Genomic DNA, 25,868 nt, shown 5'->3' with positions numbered 1-25,868 from the left:
TCATCACCCTCTTTAAAAATTTTTTTATTTTTTTCCTGCACCGTGTGGCTTGTGGGATCTTAGTTTCCCGACCAGGGATCAAACCCAGGCCCATGCAGTGAAAGCGCTGAGTCTTAAACACTGGACTGCCAGGGAATTCTCTAAAAAAATTTTTTTAAATAGAGAGTTGTCTACTTGCTGTTGTACTCCTTCACCTCCAATTCACTTCTCAACCCCTCCAATTTAGTATCTATTCTCACCACTCCAATAAAACTGCTCTAGTCAAGACCACAGTCACTGTTTTGTCCTCATTTATTCAAACTTTCAGAAGCATTGAGTAGAACTGACCACTCCTTTCTTGAAATACTCTCCTTACACTCTCCTGGTTTTGTTTCCGTTCTACTTCACTGACTCTCTTTTGTGGTTAACTTTTTTTATCTCCTTAGCTTGTAATCAATTTCTGAAAGCTGGAGTATCTCCAGAGCTAGGTCTTGGACCCTGTTCTCTAAGGCTCCATGGATCGCTGAAGTCTCCGGATTTCTCCCTATAGTCCAGAGCTCTCCCCTGATTAGGACCATCAACTGCCCACCTGACATCTCCACAAAGCTATCCAACAGGCTTTCAAACTTTACAGGTCCAACCCCGATTCTCTCACAAACCTATTTTTCTCCCAGTCTTCTTTCCATCTGCTCTCACTTCTCTAAGCCTCACAGGTGGCAAAGCTGGGATTTAAACTAGGTCTCTGTTGGGTCTTTGTTGCTGCACGCGGGCTTTCTCTAGTTGTGGCGAGTGGGGGTTACTCTTCATACTGGTGCGCGGACTTCTCAATGCAGTGGCTTCTCTTATTGCGGAGCGTGGGCTCTACGTGCATGGGCTCAGTAGTTGTGGCTCGTGGGCTCTAAAACACAGGCTCAGTAGTTGTGGCACATGGGCTTAGATGCTCCACGGCATGTGGGATCTTCCTAGACCAGGGCTCCAACCTGGGTCCTGTGCATTGGTAGGCGGATTCTTAACCACTGCGCCACTAGGGAAGTCCAAACTAGGTCTTTGCTTTAACACCTAAACCTGTGGGCATTCCTTCATATTGTGCACTGTTACTATAGGTCCCGGCTAAGGTGGCCTTCAGCCAAGTGCAAATTCAGACAGTGCATCCACCTTAACATATTTTTGTATTTGAGTGCCAAATCTTTGGAAATAATAGCTAGAATCCTGTTTTGTGTTCACAGAGGTTTCCAAGTCTGTTGTGGACAAAGTTATAAAACCAGGAAGAGATAGTAGAGACAATATGGGTTGGGTGGAGGCACAGCTAAAAGGAGAAGACCGGCCTTCAACTGTCCACTCAGCATCCACCAGAGCAGGGTTTCTCAACCTCGGCGTTATTGGCATTGGGCGCTGCATAATTCTTTGTTGCACATTCTTTGTTGTACTATGACTGTAGAATGTTTAGCAGCATCCCTATACTCTATTCATTATATGCCAGTAGTACCCTTTCAGTTTTCATAGCCAAAACTGTTTGGACATTGCCAAATGTCCCCTCGGAGGTAAAACCTTGCATGCCCCACCTCCAAGTGCACTAAAGGGATGTACTTTATGTTTCAAGGAAATATGGAAAGAAATTCAAAAAAATAGAGTAAAGGATAAATAATACAATATACTTACAAAATCATGTTTTCAAAGACTTTTTAGAGGTATGGGGAAACAATAATGACATAAAAGTATAAAAGGGTTTAGCAAACTGTGTAAATGGTATGAGCTCCACTTTGCAGAAAAAAATTACATAAGCATGAAAAAACACTGGAAGACATAATAATAATTGTTATTTACTGAACTAGCTTATATGATCCAGGCATTGTATTAAGCACTTCAAAAATCATCTCATTTAATCATCACAACAATTCTCAGTTATTGATCCATTTTACAGATCAGGAAACTAAGGGTAACTTGAACAAGGCTATATAGCTGTAGAGAAGATAGGTGTTGAAACTAAATTTATTCAGCTCTAATGCCCATCTCTTAACTAGCATTCTGCTTCATAATACATGAAAGTAATATACCAAACATTAACAATGTTTATCTCTGGATGGTAGAATTAAAACTGATTTTGTTTTCTTCTCTATATTTTTCTGTCGATTCCATATTTTCTACTATAATATTTACTACTTATATAATCAGAAAAAAAATTTTAAGTGAAAGTTGTGAATACCACTTGGTAACATGGAGAAGAGGATTATTATAAAAAAGATACAAAATTCAATGTAAAGTATGATTACAATTATGTAAAAATATGCAAAAGATAAAAGGAAGTATATACATAGTAATTATACTAGGGAGGGGGGAATAACAAGTAATTTTTACTTATCTTTTCCATATTACTATTAATGTAATTATATTTTATAACGGATAAAAGTTTATAATGAAAAGAAAGCAATAACAATCATCTATAATTTCATTAACTCGAGATAACACTGTTAGTAGGCAATGAATTTCTTTCTAGTCTTTTTCTAAGATCAACACAATTACTTACAAACATTAACGTGAAGGAACCAAAGAGAATTCTTATTCAACCTGCAGATGACACTTAGTTGGAGAGGACAGCTAAAAGTTGGATTCAAAACACAGTTCTGAGGAAGGAAAGGGAATGGAGCTAACATTGGGGAGTGTTTCTGTGTCAGACAGAAAAAGCTGAACATCTGGACTGTAGGCCTGACTCCCCCTGGATTGGACAGGACAACATTGGACAAGGTGCTTGGTTTTTCTAAACCTTTTTTTAAATACCTATTTCCTATATACCACCCACAGCATTTCTTTGAAGCTAAAATGCAAGTGTGTGTGTGTGTGTGTGTGTGTGTGTGTGAGAAAACACTTTGTAAACTCTAAATTCCTATACAAAGGTAAGAATCTTTACTGTCCAAGCCAATAGTAAAAACAGTGGTATGAAATTCAATAGTCTTTTTCCAAGCACAAAGGAAATAATATGGCGATAAAACAATTTCTGTGTGACCATGTCAATCACTAATCTTGATTCAGATTTATGTGCCTAATAAAACCGCTGTAAAGGAGAAGTAACCTTCAGGTATGACCTGCAGAGAAAAACTGTTTATGCCTTGAATAGTGCAAAGAGGATTCTCTGCAGGCAGAGAATAGAGAGCCAGTCATCTGCATCTAGGGTGCAAATTGGATCTCTTACCTGCAGCTCTGCTTCCAGGCCCAGCCGTCTGATAAAGGGGTCAGTGACATGGTAGCGCCGCTCAAAGCTCAGGGCACCCCGCTCCTGGGGAAGAGAAACAAACTCATAGATTCATTGATTCGATTTAACATGATTTACTATGTTCCTATTACATATGCAGCATTGTGCTGGGCCCCACAGGAGCTAGAAAAGAGAACAAGAAATTGGCCTGCAGGAGTTTACAATATACTTGGGCAGGGATTAGAGAATAATATCGATAGAAGAGAGGATATAATTAAGCACTAAGTTGTAATTGTTGGGTTACCAAAAAAAAAAAAAAATTGAAACAACAAATAGGGAATGTTTCCATACTTAGGTTAGAGAAGGTGGGCATCATCTTTAGGACACATATTGTGGGGTATATATAAAGGAGAAAAATAACTTGAGTGGTCCCTCCAATTCTATGATTCTGTGCCTCTAGGAATTGGTCCTTGCCCTTGGGGCCACGCAGTCTAATGAAATCACACACAAACCCCCCCACAAATGGACAAAGCTGCAAAAGGATTCAGGGATGCAGGGGAAAATATACAAAACACAGACTAACGTGCATAGGCATAAGTGTCACTAATCCTTCTGGATGGTGACCACAGCTTATGCGCATGCCACTTAATTTTTAAAAGATTTTTGGCGCTTAACCTTTACAAAGAACTTTCTCAGGTTCTTTCGGATTTCATTCTCAAGATAAGCCTGCAGGCAGACAGACATTATTATCATTTAACAACAGAAAACTGAGGCACAGAAAGGCAAAGTGACTAAAGTCTTATAGGTAGTTAATTAGGGCAGTGGTGAGATTAAGCCCCTGACCCCAGCCTGGGCTTCTTACTTCAAAAGCACATCTTGTCTTGGTTGAATCTCCTCCATTAAACCCCCATGCTCCTTTACTGAGGGCTTCCCTGACAAAGCCTGGGCTACCTCGCTAAATGAGCTTGACTGCCCAGTCATCTATTCATCTCACAGTATTGGAGTGTCTTCCAGGTACAAACTGCAGAGAAAAGGTGCAGGCTTTGGTATAGGAGACCCTCGAAGAAGAGAAGAAAGAGTCTAAGCTAAACTGGGATTAAGACTCCCCCAGGTTCTGTTATATGTACAGCTGAGTAGCCAGAGCAACGTGAAGAAGCTCTATTTACTTCTGCTGCACACCCCGCCTCCTCCACAGGTGTGCACATACATGCTCCCCTCCTCCACCAGACTCCATCAATCTCAGCAGCCCAGGTACAAGTGCTTGGATAGAAGAGTCTCCATGATTCCATGTTCTTGGATAAAAGAAGACCAGAGTCAAGAGACCTTGGTTCTAGTCCTGTGTCTGCCATTAATTAGTTAATGGCAAGTCACAGACTCTAGTCCTCAGTTTATTCAGCTATAACATGAATCTGTGGGGAAAAAGGACCTCATGCTCTGGTTCATAGGTCTGGGTTGCTTACCTTTATCTGCCTACAGATGAGGTCTCTAGTTATGTTGACTTTTGCCATCTTCTCTTAATGGATTCAACAGAAGGAAGCTATAGAAGGATCTTCAGGACCCTTGAGCATTCCAGCCAAGCCCAGGTCCACAAGACACACATTTAATTACCTGGGGGAAAAAAAATAATCAAACCTTGGAGGATGGAGTAAGGTGGCTTCAGGGCCCTGATTCCACCCCTAAAATAGCCCACCAGCCCACCCAGTAAACTGGCTATTGCCTGTGATTTATGACATGGTGTGCTGGCCCTGCTCCATAGTGTTGAAGAAGCTCTGGAGGGTGAAGGGGGTTGGGGGGTGGAGAGACAAGGATTCACAGCCACAGGAAGTACTGGAACAAACACTGAAGGAGTCAGTCATGTGTGCTTCTCTAGAAAATGGGTGTGTGTGTGTGGATATGAGTATGAAGGAAGATGGAAGCACATCCCAAAGTAAGAACAAGGCATACAGCAAGAAAGATGTCAAGTTTCACTTGCTCAGTATGCATCTGTGGCAACCAGTCTGAAACTTTTAATTATGCTTCAAAATCCTTGACCTTCAGCCTGGCCCTCCCCAAAGCCAAATCAGTATCACAAACAGAACATTCAACCCTCTAACAGATTCACAGAATCAAAGAGCAGACAGGAAATGTAATGGTGACCATGTCCAACATAAAGAAATCCTTCTTCAATACCCTGATATGTAGGCTTTCAGACTCCGAACTTCTTAAGCAAACTATTCCTTTATTATACAACTCTGTTAGAAAGACCTAGTCATCTCATTTCTGATAATTTGCCATAAGAAAGCACAAAATATGAGAAATAAAAAAGTTCCATACTGAAACATATTCATCACCGAGTTTGTAAAAGCAAAAAAAATAAAACCACCCAAGTTTCCAATGATAGAGGAATGGCTAAATAGTGTATAGCCATATGATATTATGTAGCATTAGAAATGCTACTTATGAAGGAAAAATGCTTACATCATGTCAAATGTTTATATTTTGCTTTTGCAGTAAACACTATTGTCACAGCTATGTTTAAAAAAGGAAATATAAAAAATAACAATTGCCATCTTTGGATAATAAATAGTATGACTGATTTTTTCCTTCTACTTTTTGATGTTTTCAAATTTTTTCTATAAAAGCACATTAATTTTATTTTACAATCAGAAAAAAAACCACTAGAGAAAAAAATAAACCACTGTTTTTGGGGTTGTTTTTTGAACATCTTTATTGGAGTATAATTGCTTTACAATGGTGTGTTAGTTTCTGCTTTATAACAAAGTGAATCAGTTATACATATACATATATCCCCATATCTCTTCCCTCTTGCGTCTCCCTCCTTCCCACCCTTCCTATCCCTCTAGGTGGTCACAAAGCACTGCTGATCTCCCTGTACTATGCGGCTGCTTCCCACTAGCTATCTATTTTACATTTTAAACCACTATGTTTTAAAAGAAAGTTCTGCCTCCTGTTATGTCCAGCTTTTGGTCCTGTTTCTATCTCTGAAGTCACACAGGAGGTCTAGTCTTCCTTCTCCATGATGGCCCTCTAATGATGGCTCGTAAGGCTCATCAGGCCTCTCTGCTAACCCTCCCAAGTCAACAGGACCTCCCGAGGCCACTTCTGGATCTCCTGGCCCTGGCTTTCCTCCAGCTGGCCTCCTGCAGATTCCTAGCACACCCTCCGAAAACCAAACCTTCTCCACCTGAGCTGTGAGCAGACTCCTTCCTTTCCTTTTGGCATTTAACCACAAAAGGAGACTCTATTTATAAACACTATGTTATCGCAGATTTTTTTTTCCTTTAGTGCTAGGCACACAGTGGGACTATAAAAAACTTGCTGCCTGATTAGATGTTCCCATTCAGCTTGAGTTCTTTGGGGCTTATGCCTCCATGGTCTATTTTGGGATTAAAAGCTCTTAAAAGGGCAAGAACCTTCCCTTACAGTGTGGAAGTCACCCAGCATTGCATCTTAGGGAGCATTAACAGGGATACATGGAAGTCACTGGCACTACTTAGGCTCACAAAACCTACAAGCACCAAGAACATCCAGGGATGCCATCTGAAAACTACAATTCCACAATAGCTTTTCCAGGGGCCCTTGGCCATCAAATTAAAATTATGAATTTGAACAAACTGACATAAATTAAGCGTTGGCCTGCAATTGTGTTTATGGCTCTGATTTGTGATATAATGGTCAAAGCCAAAACAATAACAGTAATTGCCCCACAATCACCAATAATATGGGGTGAGGCTTATTACAATGGAAAACACCAAAGTCAGTGAGTATATCTGATATAAAGTAAGACCAGTGGGCTTCCCTGGTGGTGCAGTGGTCGAGGGTTCGCCTGCTGATGCAGGGGACATGGGTTTGTGCCCCGGTCCGGGAAGATCCCACATGCCACGGAGTGGCTGGGCCCATGAGCCATGGCCGCTGAGCCTGCGTGTCCGGAGCCTGTGCTCCGCAACGGGAGAGGCCCCAACAGTGAGAGGCCCGTGTACCGCAAAAAAAAAAAAAAAAAAAGTAAGGCCAGTGATGTGGCCTTGGTCAAGTCTCTTAATCTCTCTAAGTAGGCCCTCATTCCTGTGACTCACAGGCACAGGAAGCATTGGTACAAACACTGAATGGGCCATGCATGCTTCACCAGAAAAAGGCTCATTTTTTACTCCCAACACCTTTTCCTTGGAAGATTACTGGGAAGGTCAAATAAAATAATGTAAGTATAAAGTTTTTTCTTTAATTTTATTTTGAAAAGAATATAAATACTTTTATCTGCTAAGAAATAGTAAGTTGCCAAATATTATGTACTTACTATGTACCAGGAATTGTGCTAAGTGCTTTATATTTATTCATTCATTAATTTATTCATTTAACAGGTGAACACAAGAAGCTTCTACTATATGCCAGGTACTATTCCGGGCCCAGGAGATACAGCAGTGAACAAAATAGGCAAGTTCCTTACTCTCATGGTACCTATATTCTAGCAGGAGGGGATAGATAACAAATAATAATACAAATAAAATAAGAAGATATCCAGTAGTGAAAAGAGCTATGATGAAAATAAAACAAGTTGATCAGAGAGTGATTGATGGGCTACTTTTAGATTTGAGGTCAAAGAAGATATAGTGTATTTTGGAGTTTTCTGGCTGCTCGGCATGTGAACTCCCTTCCTGTATTTTGGGAACTCCCCATCTAACGCGTCTGGCGGGAGGCAGAGCGCCCTCTCACTATGAAGTGAGAATGGTGGAGTCAAGATTCTCTTTCTGAGGCTCCCTTACACCTACAGTGTGTGCATATGGCCCAGGCTATGCCAACAGACACATGAGCCCCAGACTTTAATTGGGATCTGCTGTCAACGAATCAGAGGATCATGGAAAGTCCATGCTGGCAGGAAGAGGTGCTATAACTGCCATTAAGGTCCAGTCAGCTGGTGGTGGTGTAAGCTATATAAGTGGCAGCAGTGACCTCATGGACTGGTTCCGTGAATGATTCTGGCTGTGGGTCCTGGATGCTAACCAGTTTCCCTTGTTCCAGCCCTTTCTTCAAGCCTGCTCTGCGGCCTTCCCTGATATTTTGTGAGTTTCCCTAATATCCTTTCAAGAATCAGCTAGAATTGGTTTCTGTTGCTTACAACTACAAATCCTGCCTGATACAGAGGGGCCCTCTGAGAAGATGACATTTAAGCTGAACCGTGAATGACAAGAAATCGCAAAGAACTAGGGGGATACACTTCTGAGGAGAGAGACAACTAGTGCTAAGATTAGTTCAAAAAGCTTGTATGGTAGATGCTACTATCATTTTATAGATGAAGAAACAGAGTCATAGATGTGAGACAATTTTCACAATGTCACACAGCTAGTAAACTGGAGGTGGAGCTGGGACTCAAACCTAGAACTGTATGGATACTCTTAATTACTAAGTATATATGAATAAATTACTACAGTATGTAATTTCCTAGAGTAATGATCACTACGAGAATCCCCAAAAGAGCCAACTAATTTGTCACTACTCATTCATTATTTTTCTAAAAACATAAACTGAGTTTTTAGCAAGCACCAAGCACTGTGCTTGACACAAGGGAATAATGAGATGAAAGATATAGTACCTATACTAAGAAAGCAAAGAATCAAAGGTAAGGGACTTTAGGGAATTCCTTGGCAGTCCAGCGGTTAGGACTCGGCGCTTTCACTGCCGAGGGCACGGGTTCAATCCCTGGTGGGGGGACTAAGATCCCACAAGCCGCATGGCGAGGCCAAACAAAAAAGAAAAAAAGAAAAAAACAAAGGCAAGGGACTTTAGCTAATATTGGTGTGTGGCTTGGAAATACTAAAAGGAACAAGGGAGGTAAAAGCAGAGAAACCAGGCAAGCAAAAACCACTACAATTCAAGTAAATGATAAAATGGAAACTGGGATTTAAAACAGTATCAGACTGGTAGGCAGAGGTTTAAAACCCAAAATGTCAAATTTAACACAACTACTGCTCAGTTGGTATTTTGGTAAACATTTTCATTCCCATCCTGAGAAGAAATGATGGCGCGCTGGCGGATAGCTCATTCTGGAGCGCAGCCCACCCTCTCCTCTCTGAAGGGCAACAGTGCCTTTCCACAAACTTTTAGAGGCAGACAAGCATAACTGGAAACACTTCTAAGCAGAGATTATGTAAAGGCTCACCTCAGGAGAGAAATACGCTCAAATATACAGGGGGCATAACTAGTTTCATACTTCAGTCCAAAGTCTCTCAAATACAAATGATCAGAGCAATAAATTAAAGTTATTTGAATATTAGGAGATTTAATCATGGTCAAAAAAAAATTTTTTTTTTTTTGTGGTACTTGGGCCTCTTACCGTTGTGGCCTCTCCCTCTGCGGAGCAGAGGCTGTGGACACGCAGGCTCAGCGGCCATGGCTCACGGGCCCAACCGCTCCACGGCATGTGGGATCCTCCCGGACCGGGGCACGAACCCATGTCCCCTGCAACGGCGGGCGGACTCTCAACCACTGCGCCACCAGGGAAGCCCCATGGTCAAATTTTAAAAGCATTATTTTAAGGAAGGTTAGGAAATAGTCAATTCTATAAAGAACTCATAAATATGAAATGATACGAATGAAAGACTGGAATTGGCAAAAGGAAGTTATATATATTATATATGATTAAACTCTAGAAAAGACTACATCAAGGGGATTTCTATCTCTGGTGCAGTATGCAAATTACATAATGCTCAGTTCTGCTGAGGGGCAAAAAGACGGAAATAAGTGACTTCAAGAATCCATAAGGTGGGGACTTCCCTGGTGGTCCAGTGGCCAAGACTCTGTGCTCCCAATGCGGGGGGCCCGGGTTCAATCCCTGGTCAGGGAACTGGATCCCACATGCCACAAATGAAAGTTCGCATGCCACAAGGAAGAGTTCGCATGCCTCAACTAAGACCTGATGCAGCCAAATTAAAAAAAAAAAAAAAGGAATCCATAAGGTAAAAATTTCAGTGCCTATTTTGCCAGGCACTACGCTAAACTTTGAAAATACAGCAAAGAACAAGCCGAACACAGACCCGTCTCTTCAAGAGCACACAATATAGTTGTCATTAATTGTATATCAATGGCACCAAGGCTACTGTAATCAGAGCTCCAAAGAGGGACTGAAAAAGGCTAATTTAACCAAACGACCAAAACGAATAGCTAGGACAGTAAATTCAGAAGGAACAACATGGAATAATAAATTAAATTTTATTTATACTCATTTATTCACACATCTTAGAAGAGAGCACAAAAATGACAGTAGGGGAAACAAACTAAACATATAACAGTAGAGCTAGACAGACAACTGGGAAATCAATAATGAAGAATAAGGACTTTAACAGACCACAAGCAACTTTTTTTTTGGCTGAGTCACATGGCTTGCGGGATCTTAGTTTCCCAACCAGGAATTGAACCCTGGCCACCACAGTGAAAGTGTCGAGTCCTAACCACTGGAGCACCAGGGAATTCCCAGACAACAAGCAACTTTTAATGTATCTTCTTCATCCTAAGGATAGCACAGTTAATGAATAAACCCTGATTTTCACACTTAAAGCTCTAATAACACTGAGGGCTAATTTGTTGGCAGAACGTGAAAGCTCAATAAAAACTTCCTCTAGCTAGAATACAAAGGTTTAGGAATGGCATTTACTTGTAATTCAGGATATTGCAGGCAAACTCTAGCTGATATTAAATGGAAAAGAGGAAGAAGGAAGCCAGCTTCTAGGAGTCAGGAATACGAGAAATATAAAAATACCTAAGGCACAAAGGAAAAGATATGATTTAATGTTTTGCAGAGCACAGGCTCCGGACGCGCAGGCTCAGCGGCCATGGCTCACGGGCCCGGCCGCTCCGCGGCATGTGGGATCTTCCCAGACCGGGCCATGAACCCGTGCCCCCTGCACCGGCAGGCGCACTCTCAACCACTGCGCCACCAGGGAAGCCCTGATTTAATGTTATAAAGAAAATATGAGCTGCTATGCAGATGTTACACCTTCTAAAAGGTATTCTATTCCCAGAGCTCTAAAATGCCTAGAACTTAACACCATCCCTTCCACAAACTTTTTTTTTAACATCTTTATTGGAGTATAATTGCTTTACAATGGTGTGTTAGTTTCTGCTTTATAACAAAGTGAATCAGTTATACATATGTTCCCATATCTCTTCCCTCTTGCGTCTCCCTCCCTCCCACCCTCCCTATCCCACCCCTCCAGGCGGTCACAAAGCACCGAGCTGATCTCCCTGTGCTATGCGGCTACCTCCCACGAGCTATCTATTTTAGTTGTGTATATATGTCCATGCCACTCTCTCACTTTGTCACAGCCCCCCCTTCCCCCTCCCCATATCCTCAAGTCCATTCTCTAGTAGGTCTGTGTCTTTATTCCCATCTTGCCGCTAGGTTCTTCATGACCATTTTTTTTTTCTTTCTTTCTTAGATTCCATATATATGTGTTAGCATACAGTAGTTTTTCTCTTTCTGACTTACTTCACTCTGTATGACAGACTCTAGGTCCATCCATCTCACTACAAATAACTCAATTTCATTTCTTTTTATGGCTGAGTAATATTCCATTGTATATATGTGCCACATCTTCTTTATCCATTCATCTGTTGATGGACACTTAGGTTGCTTCCATGTCCTGGCTACTGTAAACAGAGCTGCAATGAACATTTTGGTACACGACTCTTTGAATTATGGTTTTCTCAGGGCATATGCCCAGTAATGGGATTGCTGGGTCGTATAGTAGTTCTATTTTTAGTTTTTTAAGGAACCTCCATACTGTTCTCCATTCAATTTACATTCCCACCAACAGTGCAAGAATGTTCCCTTTTCTCCACACCCTCTTCAGCATTTATTGTTTCTAGATTTTTTTATGATGGCCATTCTGACCGGTGTGAGATGATATCTCACTGTAGTTTTAATTTGCATTTCTCTAATGATTAACCAAAAACTTAGGCTACTGGGAAACTTTCTTCAATGGGCACATCTTTGTATAGTTACAAAGGAAGCTAATAAAATTCAACTAACAGTTAAATGTGGAGGAATTAATCTCGCACTTCAAAATGAAAAGGGTACCAGTAATATAAGAGCCTAAGGTTACCAAACCCTAGAAGAAAGTACATCTGGAGAAGATTACTCATCTGGAACCAAGGATTGAATTGGTAATATCCAAACAAACATGAGGAACCACCCATTTCAGGTGTGCCATAGTCCTTGTTTAGGCTCTGGTTAGTGCAGCAGAAAGAGAAGCAGACTTGAAATACTTAGGCACCTGGGCCTGAATTTCAGCCCCGTAGTTGTGCAAGTTACTTAATGTTTCTGAGTTTCAATTTCCTCATTTGTAATATAGGGATACTAACCTACTTCAATGGATCTTTGTGAGGAATAAATGATGAAATATATATGAAAGTACAAAATATATACCTGGATCGTGGTAGGTGCTTAATAGACTTCCACCAAACCTGAATTCTACTAAGACCTGATAACTCCTGTTATCTATACTCACTGGCATAGTTACAACATTTCTTCCATATTTCATTCCCTACCAGAGAAACAAAGCTGACACTGAGGATTCCACTGCAGATGGTGGGGCACAGAGAATAGGATGTCTTTATTACCTCTGCTAGCTTTGAAATGCAAGGTCAGGAGGAAAAAAAAGTGACTTTGTTAAAAACAAAGAAATTCGGGCGTCCCTGTTGGCGCAGTGGTTGAGAGTCCGCCTGCCGATGCAGGGCACACGGGTTCGTACCCCCGTCTGGGAAGATCCCACATGCCACGGAGCGGATGGGCCCGTGAGCTGTGGTCGCTGAGCCTGTGCGTCCGGAGCCTGTGCTCCGCAACGGGAGAGGCCACAACAGTGAGAGGCCCGCGTACCAGTAAAAAAAACAAAACAAAACAAAGAAACTCCATAAGAAAACGTGTACAAGAATGCACATAGTAACATTATTCACAATAGGTAACACGTAGAAACCACCGAAATGTCCATCAACTGATCAATGGATAAACAAAAGGTGGTTTATCCATACAATCGAAAGTTATTTGGCCAGAAAAAGGAATGAAGTACTGAGACATGTCTACAACATGGATGAAACTTGAAGACATTATGCTAAGTGAAAGAAGCCCACATATCATATAAGTCCATTTATATAAAAAGTCCAGAATAGGCAAATCTATAGAAATAGAAAGTACATTTGTGATTTCTTGGGGCTGGAGGGGACAGGAGGTAGAGGGGTGATAACTAAAGGATATGTTTCCTTTTTTTTTAATTGAATTGAAACTCACGTAACATAAAATTAATCATTTAAAGTGTACAATTCAGTGGTATTTAGTACATTCACAATGTTGTGGGACCGCCCCCTCTAGCTAATTCCAAAACATTTCCATCAACCCCAAAGAAAACCTCATACCCATTAAGCAGTCATTCCCTATTCCCTCCTCCCCCCAGCACCTGGCAACTACTAATTTACTTTCTGTATCTATGGATTTATCTATTCTAGGTTTTTCATATAAATGGAATCCTACAATTTGTGGCCTTTTTGTGTCTGGCCTCTTTCACGTATTATAATGTTTTGAGGTTCATCCATGTTGCAGCACGTATCAGTACTTCGTTCCTTTTTATGGCTGAGTACTATTCCATTGCACTGCTATGCCACATTGTGTTTATCCATTCATCCATTGTGAATAGTGCTGCTATAAACATTCATGTACAAGTCTCTGTTTGAGTACTTGTTTGCAATTCTTTGGGGTATATACCTAGGAGTGGAATTGCTGGGTCATATGGTAATTCTATGTTTAACTATCTGAGGAATCGCCAAACTGTTTTCCATAGTAGTTGCACCATTTTACAGTCTCATCAGCCAATGTATAAGGGCCCCACTTTCTCCACACCCTCACCAACACTTTTTTTTTTTTTTAATTATAGCCATCTTCGTGGATGTGAAGTGGTATTTCACTGTGGTTTGGAGTTTATTCTTGAGGTGATAAGTATGTTCTAAAATTGACTGTGGTGGTCGTTGCACATCTGTGAGTCTACTAAAAACCAATGAATTGTATACTTTAAATGCATGAATTATATGGCATATGGATTATATCCCAACAAAGTTATTATATAAAAGAAAAAAGGAGGGATTCCTTGGTGGCGCAGTGGTTGACAGCCTGCCTGCCGATGCAGGGGACACGGGTTCATGCCCCGTCCAGGAAGATCCCACATGCCACGGAGTGGCTGGGCCCGTGAGCCATGGCCACTGAGCCTGCGCTTCCGGAGCCTGTGCTCCGCAACGGGAGAGGCCACAACAGTGAGACGCCCGCGTACAGAAAAAAAAAAAAAAGGAACTACTAATACAGGCAACAACATGGAAGAATCTCTTAGATTCTGAGCAACAGAAGCCAGACGTAAAGTACATACTGTATGATTCCATCTATATGAAATTCTAAAACAGGCAAAGTATAGTTAAAAAAAATCAGAAATGTTGCCTGGGTGTGTGGAGATTGGCAAGAAAAGGACACCAGAGAACTTTCTAGAGTGATAGAAGGCTCTCTATATATTGATGGGAGTATGATTTCACGGATATTGGAGGTATGTTCACATGGGTATATCCATTTGTTAAAATTATACAATCAAGATTAGTGTGTTTTCATGTTTCTAAATTTCACCTAAAAAATAGAATGAGTGGGTGGAAAGCAGGGGAGGTATAGGTGAAACAAGAATGGCAGGATGGGGGGCTTCCCTGGTGGTGCAGTGGTTGAGAGTCCGCCTGCCGATTCAGGGGACACGGGTTTGTGCCCCGGTCCGGGAAGATCCCACATGCCGCGGAGTGGCTGGGCCTGTAAGCCAGGGCCACTGAGCCTGCGCATCCAGAGCCTGTGCTCCGCAAGGGAGAGGCCACAACAGGGAGAGGCCACAACAGTGAGAGGCCTGCGTACTGCAAAAAAAAAGAATGGCAGGATGTTGACAGTTATTGAGATAGGATGATGAGTACATAGCGGTTTATTATACTCTTCTACTTTGTATACATTTGGAATTCTCTCTAATAAAGCCCTTTTAAAAATCTTTCTTTCTGGGAATTCCCTGGCCATCCAGTGGTTAGGACTCCGCGCTTCTACTGCCGGGGCACCGGGTTCGATTCCTGGTTGGGGAACGAAGTTTCCACCAGCCTCATGATGCGGCAAAAAAACCCCAAAAAACCCACTTTTTTTCCTATTATAGAGTCATTCAAAACATGGAAGACTGCTTAATGAAATGGAAAAACCATTAATCATTTTAGTTTAAAAATTAGGTTTAAGACATATATATAGCCATCCCAGCCTTGGGGGAAAAAATACAAACCAAAAAATGTACATATGTAATGCTATAACAAGAAGGATATGCACCAAAATTGTTAGCCAGTGGTCATGTCTCTGGTAGGACAACAGGCGATATATTTTTCTTTCTGTTCCTGTGTATTTTCCAAGTATTCTACTGTTAACTTTTATTGTTTTGTGTTAATGTGGAAATAGTCATTAGAAACTAGCTTTGGATGGAAAGAAACTTGAGTTTGAATCTGGCTCTACCACACACTAGGTTGCGTTCTTGGGCAAAACTGTTTACCTTTTTTTTTTTTTTGCGGTACGCGGGCCTCTCACTGTTGTGGCCTCTCCCGTTGTGGAGCACAGGCTCCGGATGCGCAGGCTCAGCGGCCATGGCTCACGGGCCTAGCCGCTCCGCGGCATGTGGGATCTTCCCGGACCGGGGCACAAACCCATGTCCCCTGCCTCGGCAGGCGGACTCTCAACCACTGCGCCACCAGGGAAGCCGCCAAAACGGTTTACTTTTAAGCTCCTGGGTTTTTTGTTTTGTTTTTACCTGCTATATAGGTATATGTAATAATATCTATCTCACAGGGTTATTGGGAGCATTAATGAGGTAATGCATTGTAAAACACTTAGCACAATACCTGGCATGTGATAATTCAAGAAACACTGGCTGTTTTTTCAACTGTTACACAGAGATAATGATTGTACCTACCTCAGGGCTGTTGTGAGGATTACACGGGATAACTGGCACACTGTAAATACTAAGTGTGAGTGACAGTATTATTTTCAATAAGAAAAAATCGTTTAAGAAAAGCCTCCTCTCAAAAAGTTAAACTTAGAGTGACCATATGACCCAGAAATTTTACTCCTAGGTATCTACTCCAAGAGAAATGAAAACCTATGTCCACATGAAAACTTGTACATGAACACTCATAGCAGCATTGTTTATAATATCCCCAAAGTAGAAACAACCGAAATGTCCATCAATGGATAAATAAAATGTGGTATATCCATATACGGAATATTATTCTTCCATAAAAAGGAATGAAGTACTGATTCATCCATAACATGGATGAAACTTGAAAACATTGTGTTAAGGGAAAGAAGCCAGTCCCAAAAGGCCACATATTGTATGAATCCATTTATATGAAATGTCAAGAATAGAAAAAGCTATAGAGACAGAAAGTAGATTAGTGGTTGTCTAGTGTTGAGGGAGAAGATGGGACGATTGGGGGTAGGCAGTGATAGCTAAAGGGTATGGGTTTCTTTTGGGGGGTGATGAAAATGTTCCAGAATTAGATATTGGTGATGGTTGCACAACTTTGTGAATATATTAAAAAGCGCAGATTTGCACACATTAAGAGGGTAGGTTTTATGGTAAGTAAATTATATCTCAATTGTAAAGGAGGAAAAGTCCCCAAACACTTTCTTCTTTTCTCTACCTCAAAATGACAACTTATGAAAAGAAAATTTAGTTCTCACCCTTTCCTTCATCTGTCTCCTAACTTGAACAGTAGTTATTTATGTGGCTTCTCTTCCTTAAAAGACTAAAAGCATCCTGAGGGCCAGCTCTTTATCTGATTCACCTATTGATCCTCCTGGGTCCCCAAGGAGTGATGTGGGCTTAGCAGGTACCAATAAATACTTGTTGAATGAGTAACAGCATGACTACCTTGCATACAAACAGTATTTTATACCTATCAGAATGCTTTTGTTCATGCTTTTCATTTGAACCTCACAACAATCTTGTGAGGAAGCTAGAAAGTTATTATCATCCCCATTTAACAAAGGAGAACTGAAGCACAATGCTATGTGGTACTGAGGAAGAAGCACTAAACCGGGATTAGGGTCTTGTGCTCCAGGCCAAGATCTGCCTCTAACTCTGGCTGTGTGACTCTGAGTATGACATTTCATTCCCTCAGCCTATTTACCCATCTGTAAAATGAGAGGTAGACTCTGAGATGAGCTGCAAAACCCGTTCCAATGCCCTTATCCCATAATTCTAAGGACACACTGCTAGGTAGCAGTAGAGTGGAGATGGAACCCAAGTCATCTGTATTCTCTTTCCTCTGGACTTGCTGCCTACCACTGCAGGGAGGTGCTCCCATTGAGTGACAGCTGACCCCCTTTCAACATTCTGAATTATGCAAAAGATGTATGCAAGTTTCCTTTCACTCTATTTGCGATGGTTTTCCTACTGAAGCAATCCTATAGGAAAAAAAAAAAGCACTTCCAATGCATAAAGGTAATTGGAACTAGTATAATAAAATAAAAAGAGTTGGGCTGTGGAGTCCGACAGTCCTAAAGTTCAATCCAGTTCTGCCACCCACTTTCTGTGTGACAGTATTTCTAAACCTCAGTTTTCCAATCTATAAAACAGAGATGATGGGACTTCCCTGGTGGTCCAGTGGGTAAGACTCCATGCTGCCAATGCAGGATGCCCAGGTTTGATCCCTGGTCGGGGAACTAGATCCCACATGTATGCCTCAACTAAGAGTCTGCATGCCAGAACTAAAGATCCCGCATGCCTCAACTAAACATGCTGCAACGAAGATCTCGCACGCCACAACTAAGACCTGGAGCAGCCAAAAATAAATAAATAAATAAATAAATTAAAAGAAAAACAGGGATTGGGCTTCCCTGGTGGCGCAGTGGTTGAGAGTCCGCCTGCCGATGCAGGGGACACGGGTTCGTGCCCCGGTCCGGGAAAATCCCACATGCCGTGGAGCGGCTGGGCCCCTGAGCCATGGCCGCTGAGCCTGCGCGTCCGGAGCCTGTGCTCCGCAACGGGAGAGGCCACAACAGTGAGAGGCCCTTGTACCGAAAAAAAAACCAACCAGGGATGATAAAGCCTACCTTCACAGACTGATGAGGAATGGAAGAGCCACATATGTAAAATGCCTGACACTGGGCATAGTAAATAATATTTACTGAACATTCTAAACATTTTACAAGTGTTATCTGACAGACTCCTCATAACAGCCCTGTGAGACAGGTCCTACTATTATCCTCATTTTATAGATAAAGGATCTGAGGCATGGAGAAGTTAACTTGCCCAAAGTTACAGTAATTAAATGAAGAGTCAAACTAGATAGCTTAACTCCAGGACCCAGGCTGTTGGCCACTAAGAAAGAGTTACTACTATTATCTTTAATCAGACCACATCCAAGCAGTCTTCCCCAATAGAAACTTTGTCTCTTACCGTTTCTTAGGGTTAGGCTAAGGAATCAAAATCACCTTGACTCTGCTGGTCTTAAACACAAATTTAAAGATTGCATTTCAGGGTCATGGACTAAGTTGGCACAAGGACATCATCTGAGAAAGGTGTGGATGGTAGGACAAGCCCATCGGCAAAGCATCTTCGGAAAAGTTCTCTGCCATCTTTGAGGCTCCTGGCTTAAATGATTCCACATGGGGCTGACTGAAGCTTTCTCTGTGGAAGGCCATCCTAAGAAATGCTTCACTTGTGGGAGGCTCTGGATGAAAACTCACCTGGATGTCTTCTCTGCCTGTATGGTTCTGTATCGCGATTTGAGTTTTGTGAAAAATTTTCCTGATGTTTTCAGAGCTTTGCTTTTCAGTGATCATAGATAATTTATCTGCCTTCTCCTAGGGCCACAATTACCTTAAGGTAATGGAAGGGAACAGAAAGAGAAATGGAAGCATATTCCGATAATGCTAGCCTTTCTCATTGTATTCAAGAGCATCCACAGTCTTGCATTTTGCCTTTAACTTGCATCTTTCCAAATCCTGCCACAACTCAAAGTACCTTTTCACAGGGGAGCCTTTTAAGTTTTGCCCCCTAACTTTACTCCTAGCAGAAAGGTCAAGGAAAACTAAGCCAGTCAATTTGGAAATGCTTCCTTTCTGATTCATTTGCAGCTGTGTTACATCCAGATGTCTGACTCAAGAGGGAACCAGGTAAGCCACTGGCACCCAAACACTCAGGCCTCAACTGATGAAGCTCCCTGACCAGAAACGCCTGCCTCCCATTCTGATAAAGGCTCTCTAAAAGGTTCAGGAATAAGCACAGTTTTATGCTTTCTGAAAACAGAATCTGGGGGTTATGAACAAGGACAAAATTTTACCAAGGTCCTGACCCTAACACTGTCTCTAGAGAGCTTGTAGATAGCTACCTGGGCAAGGACTGATCCTGCTCTGCTCCCTTCCCCAAGAAAATGGGGTTAATACCTCCCCAGATGGCTACAGGGAGGATTAAGGGTTATTATTCTTGGCATCCCGCTCTGTCACAGCTCTAGCAGTTGTGACCTTGTTCACCCTAAAATAAGACATTAAATATAAAAATGCAAACAGTGATCCCTGAATCTGATTCTACAATAGGGTGAGAATTTTCTTTCCACACAGCTTCTGACACTGCCTCCAATACTCCAACCTGTTGGCTGAATACTCCTCTTATTCAGGCCTCAAGTTTTTAAGGTATTAGTTACTAATGCCACAAAGCCCTTTGTGGAGTCAGCAGCTGTTACTAATAGCACCAAGAATGAACCCCAGGACTCTCAGGGTTTCAGTCAGGCCTGAATTCAACCTGAAGAAACCAAAGTGGCAGCCCTTTACCCCCAAACCCAGGCTCTTGGGGGCAAAAGATGAGATCTAGTGAAAAGCATGTATTACATCATTTAGTCCTTATATACCCACTGTAATGTAGGTGCTCATTTCACATATGACGAAAGTATAGCTCAGAGAGAACATGTGCTTTACTCTAGGTTACACAGCTAAGAAGGTGCAGACATAGGTTCAAATATCAGCCCTACTACTACTAGCTGTGTAACCTCCAGCATATTTTTCAACTTTCTGGACCCTCAGTTTCCTCATTTGTAAAGTGGAAATAGTGATAATACTTACCTCAGGGGACTTCTGAAGATTAAATGAAATATTGTAGGAAAAGTGTTCAGCAAGTGCCAGGCACAAAGTAAGTATTCAATACATATTAGATTTTTACAGATCAAAATGACAGGAATTTGATATAATAACAGAGTTTAAAATACTGAAAAAAAAACTCAGTCCAATTTAACTACATAAGTATGAACTACTCTACCATATCCTTGATAAGAAGTGGCAAAGCCTCTGCTTGAATACCTCCAATGATGGGTAACTCACTCCCCCACAAGGCAGCCCATTGTGTTTTTAGAAAGCCAAATTCTCTCCTGTCAAGCCAACATCTACCCTCTTGGAATTTCCATCCTTTGATCCTAGTGCTGCCTTGCAGAATCACACAGAGAAAGTCCAGTTCCTTTTCCAAAGACAGTTCTTCAAGTATGTGTTCCCCCAGGCTCTTAGTTTTGGTCCTTTCAGCCCTTGCTCAAGTGTCACAGTCCCTGAGGAGACAGACCTGGGTCTGAATTCTGATCCTTTCACTTACTAGCTGTGTGACCTTAAGCAAGTTATTTTACCTCTCTGAACCTGTGTCTTCATATGTATAATAGGAAAAACTTTCACTTCACACGGTAGTCATGAAGGTTAAATTAGATAAAGTAAGAACACTACCTAGCACAGAGCGTGACATATACCAGGCCCTCAATAAATGTCAGTCACTTTTTAGGATGTATTCCAGTTAGTAAATATCCCTCAAAGTAAATTAGCCAGAATTAAACGTAACACCAAGGGACTGGTTTCTGATGGCAATTGTCAGGGCTTGGGTTTTTGAAGAGCTTATTAGACAGCTGAGAAGAAAGCACAGCCTAAGAATTATATGGGTTTGGCAGCCCAAAGATGCAGTGGAGAATCTGGAAAGGTGAGGATAAAAGAAGAAAGGAAACAGAATGGATCATTAAACCAGTGGCCCAAATGAAAAGGTTAAGTATCACCACATTACACGTTGTCTATGACTCCCTCTCTGAGACCCAGGACTGCACACGTGGGCTATACGCCTTAATTCAAAAAGGAGAGAAGAAAAATAAAAATAATTGAAGAATAATTAAAGTCACACTTTTGGGTCTTCCCAGCAGTTGGCCCCTCAGGAGCCACAGATTTTAGCAGCGGGCTTCTTCAGTTGTATCCTTCCAGATTCTGAAGCCCACATGCGTGAAAATACCCTCCATAGGATGTCCCATGAGTTCTTACCAGCTAGAAAAACTGTCAGCTGTTTCACAACTTTAAAACACAAAACTGGCAAATCATCAATGTTAACACCATCACCACAATCACTACACATATTCTCTTTCCTTCAGTGACCCCAAGGGAAGGAGTCCCAGGCAGAAATATGAATTGTTGTTCAGTTACTCTTCAGAGTTGACCCAAAGCACTGCTTCTACAAAGTGGGATGTGACCTGAACGTAAGTGTCCCCAAAGAGGTTAAGAGGGAAGGACAGCTGGACTCCAGAATTAAGCAGCATGATCACAAACTATGGCAGAAAAGGTTGTTTCCCACCTGCCGATGAAATACAACAAACTGCAATGAAAAAATCCATTGTTAGTCTTAGACTCGGCCCAAAGGAGCCCTACTAATTACTCCTTGGCCTGTGATAGAGGATCTGGCTATCACTATGCTCAATAGCCAAGATTCAATTCAATCCCTTTAAAAATATAATTACAAAGAAGCAGCAGCCAGAATTCAAACCAAAAATATCCTTTAGTAGTTCCTTCAACTTAGTGAACACAGACTGGCCACTCAAGGAGGACTGCAATGTACAGAAAAGCTTAGTGAGGCCACGGGGCATACCTGTGCCCTAGGTGGGGATTTCATAATGCCTTTGAGTCAGGAAGTGACCTCAGAATAATAATCTTCTTCTCAAAACTGTTTCAGGCCTTATTAAAAGGGAAGACTTAACTGCCACTTTGCCCTGATCATCTACCCCATCTTTGGGAAGAATGGGGAAGCTACATCCACCCTACCATGCTTTTAAACTCACTAACTTGAGAGGAAAACTTTTTAAAGTTGCTTTACCACTACCTCAGGAAGTTAAAGAAAGTCATAGAAGGAAAGGCCTTTGGAGGAAATAGTCAAATTAGGTTGTTAGACATTAGTCATAAATCCCGATGCCTCTTTTCTAGAGACCCTAGTAGTACACCTGCAGAAGAGAGAGCCAGAGGGCACTATGCGAATTCAACCTGGCTGGCAAGGGGGCGTCTCACTGCAGCTTTCAGCAACGAGAATTGGATCCTGCTGGGTCGCAGTCTCTCTCCTACTCCACACTTCCCATTTGCCCTTTGAAGTGGGTACTGAATAGCCAGTTCCCAAGTAAAGGCCCTTTGTACGGGCGCTACAGTCGCCTGGTGGAAACACCTCGGCAGAGTTCAGTTTGGTGCCAGGATGGGCCACTGAAGGCATCTGCGGCTGCCAGAAGCCTGGACTGGACACGGGGACGGACACACACACACACAGATGGAAACTAAGAGAGAGCAGGTCAGGTCAACGTTGCCCTCCCGACACTTCCACCTGCCCCCTTCTTCCTGAGACCCGCGCCAGATCAGATGTCAAACAAAAACTCCGCAAAAAAGTCCCGTGATGGGACGACTTCCACCTCTCCCTCGGAAGAGCCTCCCCAAACTCCCAGAGCCTTCCCTCCACGTCCCTGCCAGCCCTCCGTCCCCACCCCGCCCCCGGCCCACTCTGCCCTCCGACCCGGCGAGGCCTGCCCCTTCTCGGGACACCCCGGAGCCCTCAGGCGGACGGGTCCAGGCCCCCGGGCCGGCAGGGCTGGGGCCGGCCCAGAGCTGGCGGCCCGTGTGCCGAGGCTGCCGGAGCCGGTCCTCGCCTCGGCGCCCGCGGAGAGCAGGGGGCGGCGGCTACCCGTACCTGTCAGGCCTCTTCCCAGGACCGGTGTCGGCGCAACTTCAGGAGCCCATGTCCGTCCGGGGGGCCCGGCCCCTCTCCCCGGAGGGGGGGCGCGGATCCCGGGGAGGGGGCTGGAGGGCCCGGGCAGCTCTAGCCCCTTCCCATGCTCCCCGCCTGGCGCCTGGCCGGGGCCGGACAGCGCCTCCGCCCGCCCCTGCGCACCGCCTCACACCCGCGCTCACACACACTCACACTCCCTCGCGCGCTCTCACACACGCACTCCCCTCCCTCCTCCTCCTCTGTTTATCTCCTCCAGCTGTCTGGGGACCCAGGAGAAGCCCAGCACCGCGCCTGCGCCACGCAGTCTCCGCCCCCGCCCCGCGCCTCACAGCCAGCGGCTACGCTACAGAGACAGCGCCCGGCCGTTTCCAGAATGGCGATCAGGGGCCCCTCCACCCCCCTCTCCTGGTCAACGTCTGCTGCCGGTGGCGCCTACTAACCTGCTAGTTGGGGAGCCCCGCATGGCCGCGGCCAATCCGCTTCGCTGCTCGCCAGACCGGCAGCCAGTGGGCGGGCGGAAAAGCCGGGCTAAGCCTGGAGCAACCTGGGAGTCGTAGTTTTTCTCCGTCGAAGAGCTCCCGCAGCGCGGGCTCACCCCGCCCAGTTGCCATTAGTTACCCGGACGCACCTTCCACCCTATGTGAGCGTAAAATGCTCCCTCCTGTCGCTTCTGGGACACTCCCCTCACCCATTGCCCCCAGAGCCCGACACAGTCTCCTAAGAGCCTCCTCAAGACTCCCTCAGAGCCCCTTAATTGGGGGACTCTTCAGGCTGGGGCCCCAGGGTCACCCCAGAGCCAAGTCTCACCTTACTTCTTCCTGCTCTGGGGGGCTGCTGAAGTGATACATTCCTCACTCTTGGCTTCCCGCCCTGAAGGAAGAGCATAAAAGATAATCAGTCTACACCGGTGGCCTGGAGGGGAGCCAGCCACACACACACACTCTGGGAACACTCAGTTTGTTGGGAGAAAGTTCCATCTGAGACTGCTGGTCCCACCTCTGAAAAAGAGAGGCCGTTCCAGCCTTGTGCAGTCCCAAGTCTGATGCAGGAAACAATTCCTCTCTAAGGAAGTTCCCAAGGTCACAAGGGAGTTATCATGCCTAACTTCTGGAGGTAGAGACCAGGCCCCACCCATGAGGAGCCTTGAGTCAGAAAAGGAAGACATGGTCATCTTTTGAGAATGGAAACTTGTCGCTCACCCACAGGGTGTCATCCGTCAGATAATCATAATTTGCTTTTGTTGAGCGTGTACTTACTGTGTCAGCACTGTACTGAGTACAGTTCCTTAGATAGGTACTCTAATATTACTACGTCTATTTTTGCTGTAGAGGAAGCTGAGGCATAAAAGAGTTAAAAAGCAACTTGCCCAGGGTCACATAGCTGATAAGGAACCAATTTGAGATTCAAACCCACGTCTGTCTGACTCTAGGGTCTGAGCTTTTTTTTTTTTTTTGCGGTACGGGGGCTGGACACGCAGGCTTCGGACGCGCAGGCTCAGCGGCCATGGCTCACGGGCCTAGCCGCTCCGCGACATGTGGGATCTTCCCGGACTGGACCGGGGCACGAACCGGTGTCCCCTGAATCGGCAGGCGGACTCTCAACCACTGCGCCACCAGGGTAGCCCTAGAGTCTGAGCTTTTGAACATTACCTGTCCCTCCAGTGAGAACCAGGCAGCACCTACCCTCAGGAAGAACTGTATACACATACTTAGCATTTATAGTGTTTGTCCCATGTTTATCACTCCATGAGTTGCTTGTTTTTTCCTGCTTCTGCTTGCATCAAGAGTTGAATTAGTGGGACTTTCCTGGTGGCACAGTGGTTAAGAATCTGTCTGCCAGTGCAGGGGACACGGGTTCAATCCCTGGTCAGGGAAGATCCCACATGCCACGGAGCAACTAAGCCCGTGTGCCACAACTACTGAAGCTCATACGCCTAGAGCCTGTGCTCCACAACAAGAGAAGCCACCGCAATGAGAAGCCCATGCACCGCAACAAAGAGTGACCCCCACAGGCAGCAACGAAGACCCAATGCAGCCAAAAATAAATAAGTAAATTTATAAAGAAAACAAAACACAGTCTTATTTAAAAAAAAAAAAGAGTTGAATTAGTGTGTAAGCTCCCTACGTGTGATTTCTCCCCATTTGGAGGAGTTAGGGCCTACACTTGTAAATTCAGCTTTGTGAAATGCCTTTCTCCTAAAAATGTTATGGTTTATTTCTCCTGATCTCTCTCCTACAGATATATGTTCCACCAAATTTTAAAAACTATAAACTTTGGGACTGGAAGAAAGCTTTGAGATCATCTATCCATGGCTCCCCAGGTTCAGGCTGAAACATTGGGTCAATTCAACTGAATAATTGCTAACATTTATTGAACATTTACCATGGGAGATAAGTGCTTATCAGTGAATTAAGCAATATTCTCACAAATCACATAGCTAGTACAGTTGGGATTAAAACCCAGATTATTTGAATCCAGAATCCCCATTTTAAACCTTTGTTCTATGCTGGCAATATCACAGATGATCTTAGAAATACCGACAGGGAAGTGTGGTTGATGTTTCTGTGACTCTTAGCACAGTCTTTGGCACACAGCAGACACTCGGTAAGTATTTGTTGTCAGAA

The 25,868-nt window shown here is 43.5% G+C and overlaps 1 protein-coding gene across 5 annotated transcripts in view; it reads right to left on the bottom strand.

Annotated features, from left to right (window-relative positions):
* WDTC1 (WD and tetratricopeptide repeats 1) overlaps nt 1–23,754 on the bottom strand; it is a 72,129-nt gene extending 48,375 nt beyond the window's left edge. The window contains exons 1-3 of one of the 5 annotated variants that reach the window (XM_067724985.1): nt 23,685–23,754; nt 4,627–4,774; nt 3,167–3,250 (exon numbers count right to left, since the gene is read on the bottom strand). In XM_067724985.1, coding sequence (XP_067581086.1) covers nt 3,167–3,250; nt 4,627–4,674 — 132 coding nt within the window. In that variant the 5' untranslated portion in view covers nt 4,675–4,774; nt 23,685–23,754. Of the gene's footprint in view, nt 1–3,166; nt 3,251–4,626; nt 4,775–23,205; nt 23,644–23,684 lie in introns of those variants that run through there. The other 4 variants (XM_067724987.1, XM_067724984.1, XM_067724988.1 and 1 more) reach the window with 4 other exon arrangements.
* Between the last annotated feature and the right edge of the window lie 2,114 nt (nt 23,755–25,868).

This window comes from Pseudorca crassidens, chromosome 2 (genome assembly GCF_039906515.1).
Source record: "Pseudorca crassidens isolate mPseCra1 chromosome 2, mPseCra1.hap1, whole genome shotgun sequence".
Classification (NCBI taxonomy): domain Eukaryota; kingdom Metazoa; phylum Chordata; class Mammalia; order Artiodactyla; family Delphinidae; genus Pseudorca; species Pseudorca crassidens.
Note: the sequence above shows the minus strand (reverse complement) of the source record. Positions and strands in the feature narration are given on the sequence as shown.